Below are 7,846 nucleotides of genomic sequence, written 5' to 3' on the forward strand. Positions count from 1 at the left end.
AACAGCCTAGCCAACTAAGATACATTCACACATTCATTTACCCTGCCTGTTTCTGTATTTAGAATATATTCCATTCCTAACACAAATTTGGCAGTATCAAATAGTCTTAATCTGAATATTCAGCTGTTTATAACTTTAAAAAAAATCCTCCCCCTTTTGCCCTCCCTATTTACCAATCGCACTGCCCGATTTGATTAATTAGTAGTTTGCTCTTCCACCCTGAAACGTTTGCATTGCCACAGGCACACACATGCATACTTCAAAAGAAGGGCATTACATACATAGTCCTTCTAAAGTTGACTTTTTAGTATTTCAAAATCTTATCTTTGAATGCTTTCAGTATCAGCATACAAAATCCAAAAAAGTCATACTTTATTGTTAAACATCATTTCCCACTGTTAAAAAACGTTACATCGGTTAAAAACTACTATCTACCTTCGTGTTAGGTATCTAGATTCTAGAAATCCAGCAAATCTTTCAAGTTGTGTTTTGAAAGGCGCTGAGGAAGCGCCGCTAGGATAAATCAAGTTCGAAATCAGTTCTATCAGGTGTTAGCTGACCCGCTATTAATCCTAGCTCTAATGCTTACAGTTCTGATCTTTCAGATATCTGCCTAAAGGATCTAAAGCCTTGTGGAAGTCTCTTAAACCCCCTCAAATGTAATCCCTTCAGAAACTCCAGACATCTCTGGGATTAAAATTTTCATTCTGGCCCTCGCTAAAGAAAACCGACCTCCCAGAGCCAAGCGAGGAACTTTTAGGACAATAGGGGAACTGTGATGCAAAAGAATTCCTTACGGGAGAGGGCCGGGAGAATTCGCCTTCGCGCGCCTTCTCATTAGCATGGGCAAGCCTCCTCCCAGCGTGTGGCCTGTTGGGGGGTGACTGGTGCACTCGGCACGCCTCCGCGGACGTGCAGGACAGGGAGTTGTTTTCCTGGCCGGGGCTGCGCAGCCGCCCCTGCGCGCACGCCCGAACTTCAAACACCCCCCGCCCCCCCAAAGCCAAGGCGCAGACGCAGCCTCCCTGCGTCCACTTCCCCGGGGAGGGGGCGGAGCAGCCGTGGGTTCCGGGTCGCAAACGGAAGTGGACGATGAATTTGAATTGTGCGAGCCGTTGGATGGGGCTGAGCGGGTTGGGCGTACGGCAGCGCTGCGGTCGTCGTGAGCGGTAACGCGGCGAGCCTGGGACTTGTGCCCCGCGCCTGGTGAAGACGTGCCCGGGGACGGACGGAGGTGTCACGGGCGGCCGGGTAGGTGTGAGCGGTAGGGGGCTTCTCCACGCGCTGGACGTGCGCGCACTGCCTCTGTCGAGCCCCGAGCTGCTCTTTATTAATTAACGAGGGAAGGAGGGAGGGCTTCACGGTGGGGCGCCCGTTGTGGCTCCCAGGTGCTCCTGAGACCGGTCCCTCACCGCAGAGAAATGACAGCCTTGAAATGCCTCGAGGGGATTTAAGCTGAAATCCGAGTATCCTTTGTGTTTAAAACCGGGGTATTTTTCTTTCACACCTTGACATTTCTTGTGTACCGCAAAAATCCGAGCCCTATTGCTCATTTAAACTGGCTACAGTAGCAGCGGTGGCTCACTGATGTTAAGTTTGCTAACAATGGGGATAGGGTCTAGTGTCACCCCCAACCCCCACCCGTTCCGCCCCGTCCCCGCTTTTCACCCTCTTCATTCATTGGGTGACTGTTATTATCGAGTTATTTTAGAGGGACTCAGTGCCTCAGGAATTGAGTTTTCTTCGGGCGTTTTTGTTTGTTTTGTTGTTGTTGTTCATCTTTTATGATGAACTGGACTCTCACCCCAACAAAAAGCCACACTTTTTTGAATAGCTTAGATGTGCACGGTAAACATAAACTTTCTTTTGAAACAAGTTTGCCTTAGTAAAAACTGTCCGGTTGCTTGTGTGTTTTGTAGAAAAAATGTAACAGAGATCCTTTTAAGGTTTTACCAACTGAGTAACGGTGTTGTTAAAAATGTATAAACATCATTTTAAAGTGGTACTTAGTAACATCCGAAGTAAAACCATTTCTTCATCCTCTTTCATGCCTGCTAGTGAATGCTGTTTTCGATATTCAAGTAGGAAAAAAATTAAAAAGCAAGATCATTGAAAGTGTTTTCAATGAGTCTGCCACAAAGCTATTGGCTAGCCTTTATCTCAGAAAGAGTGCAGTCAGATCTGCTAGCTTCCTAAATGGTACCAGCGAGTAACGTGTTGTAGATTTTCTGTATCCTAATGTGCCTTTTGTTTGTTTGTTTGTTTGTTTGGTTGGTTGGTTGGTTTTGTTGTTGTTTACCCACATCAGTAAATGTCACACTTCATTGTATGCATGCATACTCCTTCCTATAAGGGCTCCCACACTGATGGCCTGTACTCAAACGTCAGAGATTTTAACTTTCTAGAAGATGGACTTGGATAATGCCTTTTAACTGAAAAGTTAGACTAGTCTACCAGAGGTTTCAAAACATGGACTTCCTAGAACAACCTGGTAATATATTAGTTAAAGACATACAACTAGAACCAGACTTCTTGCTTAGAATTCCCATTCCCTAGGACCTCATAGCTGTGTAACCTTGACTAGGGAAACTGTTTAACCTCCCTGATTAAAGTCTCTTAGGTAATGGGGATAAAGACTTCCTTGTGTGATTATTGTGGGAATTCTAGGAACTATTACATGTATATGAAGCATAGTCAATGAGAACAGATGCCAAAAATATAGCTACTAACCATAGCATGCATTTCCTTTTTTTTTTTTTTTCTCCTTTTTTTCTTTTCAGTTTTTCAGGACAGGGTTTCTCTGTGTAGCCCTGGCTGCCCTGGAACTCACTTTGTAGACCAGGCTGGCCTCGAACTNAAAGGCGTGCGCCACCACGCCCGGCTCTGAGTTGTGTTCTTTCTTTATGCATCCCAAATGTAAATCCTTTGTCAGATACATTCTGCAAATGTTTTTTCATTGTGCATCTTTCCATTTTCTTAACTTGGAAAATTCTTCCTTTGCCAGGATCAAAACTAGTTTTTCTCTTAGAACGTTAATGTTTTTGGTGTAGTTTTTCTGTATGGAAGTCGGTGTTTATTTTTTTCCTCCCCAAAAGTCAGTTCTTTCTATAGTATTTATTGGATAGATTGTCACTTCTGGATTTTAATTACCATGCTTTCTTTGCTGGGTAGCCATTAGGCGGAGTGGGAGGGAATGCGGCTTACTGTTATATTATCCATCTATTAACACTCTAAATCACCTCTGAAACTCGGTTTAAAATAAAACAAAAGTCATGGTAGTATGTCTGGATCAAGAATTAGGGACCACCTCAGGGCCTCTCTGAAGTGACCTCAGACTCTGTCACCAGAAGTCTTAGACAAATGGCAGCATGTGCTTATGTCATAAAGCTCATGTCTAGAGACCTGCATTCCGTACTGAACAGACTTCTTCAAGGAACGTCTTGGAAGTTCTTGTCATCTGGCAGTAAGCTTCTAGACATGACCAGAGAACAGGAGGAGGTAACGCACGTTTATGACATGGCAGTATATAAATTATAAGCGGTTTGAGCACTGCTGAGCAGGACAGGATGGCAAGTTCTCCAGGCACAATAGAAACATAAAGTAGTGCTGTACAGGGCACTAACCAGGAGCCGAATTGCTGCTCACAGGATGCCATTGAACAGGTTTTCAAATTAAATACAGAGTGCTTTGTTTTACACAGGAGTTGCAGTTCTGGACAAACAGTTCTAACATAGCAAAAGGAAGGGAGAAAGGAGAAGATGTTTAATGGGTATTGGCTTAATATTTATTCAGGAATGTAAGAGTCCAGGCAGTTATGTTGTGTAGGACTTTGTGGTGCACAGTAGGGCATCGTACAATCCTAGTACTTAAATGTTTTAAGAAATACTCTCTCTAGTATCTTCAAATCTGCCACTCTACTTGAACTGTTACTTGTTCCCAAGTGAGGAGGTTACGTACTGTATTATATAGTGTGAAGTGATTATTATGATTATAATCATATACTAAATTTAATAAAATGGTTAATGTGAGATTTTTGAAATTAAGGTATCAATATGCTCTTATTTTTCCTAGTAAAATGAATGAAAATAAACCTGATAATTCACAAAGTCTTGGTAAGTAACTGAATTTAAAATATTTGTATTATAATAAAATCCATTTAGAATGCTATCCAGCCAGCAAGAATGAGTATTCTGATGCATGCTTAGTTAATATGTTCTATTAAATTATTGTGATTATGTTCATTTCCACAAGCTAGATTTGCTGCTAGAAGACATCTTGTCAAATTTATTTATCCATATTTTATACAATTTATCAGATACATTATGAATCTGAGAAAACTAATTTTTAATGGTTTTCCCTTTGATAAATGAGGCCAATTAGTAGACAGAAATCTAACATGAAAAGGAAAATTTCTAAGTTTACAATTTTCCCTGTTGATACATCGCTGTTTTAGAAACAGAACTTGTTGACTTGCTACCGTGAATGATGAGGAATCTAAATGATTACTGTAGACTTGGATGCACTGCTCCTCCACTTAGGCTTGGTGGGGCTCTTACTTGTTTGGTTTTGAGCCAGTCTCACTGTTTTTTTCTGACTAGCAAATGCAATGTGCTCACTATGTAGACTAGGCCAGCCTTGAACTCAAATCCACCTCCCTCCCTTGCGCTGGGATCAAAGGTGTGTGCCATCATTCCTGTGCCTAGCTTGTTTTTTTTGAGACAGGGTTTCTCTGTGTAGCCCTGGCTGTCCTGGAAATCACTCTGTAGACCAGGCTGGCCTCGAACTCAGAAATCCACCTGCCTCTGCCTTCCGAGTGCTGGGATTAAAGGCGTGCGCCACCACGCCCAGCCTCATTGACTCTTGAACTCCTCTATTTGGCTCAACAGGCAAGGAAAGCATCCAGGTTTCTCGCCCTTGGCACAGGAATTATAGACATTCACAGTTGAGTCAACATTTTTTTCCCCCCATTTTCAAGACAGGGTTTCTATATAGCCCTGGCTGTCCTGGAGCTCATTTTGTAGACCAGGCTGGCCTCAAACTCAGAAATTTGCCTGCCTCTGTCTTCCGAGTGCTGGGATTAAAGCCGTGTGCCACCACTGCCCGGCGAGTCTACCTTCTTTGTAGGTGCTACAGATTTAAACTCAGGTCCTCATGCTTGCGTGACAAACCTTACGCCAACTACCTTAATAATTCTCTTCACAATCATTTTATTGTATCTGTTGACTCTATTTTGAATAAGGAACTTTGCTCCTACCAACTCCTGCACCCCATATACCTGTTGTCTTGTCTTATTATGCCTCCTGATTATATCAGTGATGCCAGGAGTTGGGAAATGTTGATGATTTATGTAATACCGTTGTACGTTGGCTGGATGTATTCTTATCCCAACTTAATTTCCCTCCAGGTTAATGCCTCTAGTCTTTACTTATATCAGTGTGCTTAATAGGAACCAGTATTTGCTGTAGTAAAAGGTAATTTTAACAGTAAATAAAGTGAATTAGAACAGTTTTAATGAATTTTAACTAGTCTGATATAAAAATTATAAAGATAAATGCTTGAACCTTTATTGATTCAAGGTCTTGTATTGGGTTGGATGCACCTCGAGATCCTTCAGCAGCCCAAGTTTGTCTTTCTTGTATTTTTATGAGGTTGGTCTATGGGTGCACATAAGACCCCTGTGCACTTTAATACATATACATACGTGAGCTTTTTAAAACCCTTACTCCTGTATAGATCCATTCTTCCCAACTTCTAAACCAGGTTGTTTTTGGCCTATCAGCTGCGTGCCCCAGATTTTTACGACTACCGTTTGTGTTTAACCCTAAGAGAATTCTGATGCTGGTAAAACAAGCAGGCATTTGCCTTCATCCCTTAGGGAGTTACCACATAGGTGTAAAAGCACAACCCACAGTTATCTGGGAATGAGGTCTGAGTTACTTCCTTTTAGTCTAGCAGTCTATTGCCATCGACATGAATGAACCAACCAAGGCCATCTAGACAAAATTGATCTGGGGATGTGCAGCAGTGGGTAAGGTACTCGTCCTGCTGGTCTGAATGCTTGAGTTCTCTAGAACTCACATAAAGTTGGGCATGGTAGCACATGGCTATAACTCCTAGTGTTCTGGATGTGTGGCATCGACTGGACACTCCCAGAAAGCCCAGGAAGCAGCTAGAAAAGGGAGTATTAAAAAACATGAGGTGTCTCCTGACCTCCATATGTGACCCATGGCCACTGGTCACACATGCACACTGGTGCACATGCATATACACTTCAGAGAAGCACTAATCCTATACATTATTTTGTAATTTTAAATTTCTTTTCTTTCTTTTTTTGCTGTTAGCTTGTGTTTTCTGCCGAAAAAATGATGATTGTCCCAATAAATACGGAGAAAAGAAAACATATGAAAAATGGAATTTTAGTGTCCACTACTACTGCTTGGTAAGTCAGGTGGCGTGCGTTGCCTCTTGAATGGTCATGTATACATTTGTTAAATTCCTACCCGTTTTGGAGTGTATTTTCTAATTGAGAATATATTCATAGTTAATGTCAAGTGGAATTTGGCAGAGAGGTAAAGAAGAAGAAGGAGTTTATGGCTTCCTAATAGAAGACATCAGGAAGGAAGTCCAGAGAGCTTCCAAACTGGTAAGTACTACGCTGAGTACCACAGGTGCTGCTAGTGCTTGCCTTGGGAGGTTTCTTCGGTCAGTCCCCGGATTAGAAACTTGACTACAGTATCTTATTCTAATGGACATCTTTACCAAATATGATAAGTTTTAATAAACGTTTTTATATTTTTACAAAGAAGAGCTTAACCTGCACTGAAAAACAGTTTATCAGGAGGGAACTTCTGTTCATTATTTCACTCATTCTCGGTTTGATTTAGTTTTAGTTTTTGAAGTTGGCCTACAAGCGTTGTTCTTTTTTTTCTTTTTTTCGAGACAGGGTAACAGAAGGGGAAGTATCACTAGTTACTTACGAATGACCTAGTGTGTGATGCCCTGCAATCTCTAACATAGCCCAGTTCTTCCTCCCAGCCCCATTCTCTCAGAAATAAGACTCAGACTCACAATAAATTTACAGTGGTCTTATTGCTAGGCTCTTCTCTTACTAGAATCATAACTTGCCAGGCGGTGGTGGTGCACGCCTTTAATCCCAGCTCTTGGGGGCAGAGGCAGGCTGATTTCTGAGTTCAAGGCCAGCTTGGTCTACAGAGAGAGTTCCAGGACAGCCAGGGCTACACAGAGAAGCCCTATCTTGAAAAAAACAAAAATAAAAACAACAACAAAAAAATAGAATCATAACTTAAAATAAGCTATTTGTTTTAATCTACATTCTGCAGTGTCTGGGGTTCCCTGTCTCAGGTACCATGTGTCTGACTCCTCTCATTTCTTGGGCAACTCTCCTGCCTGGCTCTATCCCAGAATCCTTCCTCTTTCCACATCTATTTCCTGCCTAAGCCATAGGCCATAGGTGACGAATCAGGATACAACACACAATGTATCCTCTCTATAAAGTAGTATATTTCTCTCCTCTGTCACTGTAGTTCATCTCAATGTGTGCCAGTTGTAAAAAGTAAGGTTGATGGGAAAAGAAAGCCGTGTCACTCATGAGAACTTAACACAGAATACATAGGGAGGAAGCATTTATTTGCTGGAGACGGTCACTATATAAAAACGTTGGGTGAGTGGTTAGCATAAAGGGAGCCAGTAGTGAAATAGAGGATCTGGGGCTCTAGAGGAACATTCTCTGAATGGTTCCAGTAAGCCAAAGGACTTGGTAGGGATGCAGTGTCAAGATTTCTTAACCTCTTAATAGCAGACTTGGAATTTTTTTTTTAATTTTTAA

General features: G+C 41.9%; 1 protein-coding gene across 3 annotated transcripts in view; it reads left to right on the forward strand.

The window, feature by feature from the left end:
* Nucleotides 1-853: 853 nt before the first annotated feature.
* G2e3 (G2/M-phase specific E3 ubiquitin protein ligase) overlaps nucleotides 854-7,846 on the forward strand; it is a 29,707-nt gene continuing 22,714 nt past the window's right edge. For 2 of the 3 annotated variants that reach the window (XM_021178958.2, XM_021178960.2), the window contains exons 1-4: nucleotides 854-1,251; nucleotides 4,072-4,112; nucleotides 6,342-6,439; nucleotides 6,542-6,643. In XM_021178958.2, the coding sequence (XP_021034617.1) occupies nucleotides 4,076-4,112; nucleotides 6,342-6,439; nucleotides 6,542-6,643 (237 nt within the window). In that variant the 5' untranslated portion in view covers nucleotides 854-1,251; nucleotides 4,072-4,075. Of the gene's footprint in view, nucleotides 1,252-2,906; nucleotides 3,499-4,071; nucleotides 4,113-6,341; nucleotides 6,440-6,541; nucleotides 6,644-7,846 lie in introns of those variants that run through there. The other variant, XM_021178959.2, reaches the window with a different exon arrangement.

Source organism: Mus caroli, chromosome 12, assembly GCF_900094665.2.
Source record: "Mus caroli chromosome 12, CAROLI_EIJ_v1.1, whole genome shotgun sequence".
NCBI lineage: Eukaryota > Metazoa > Chordata > Mammalia > Rodentia > Muridae > Mus > Mus caroli.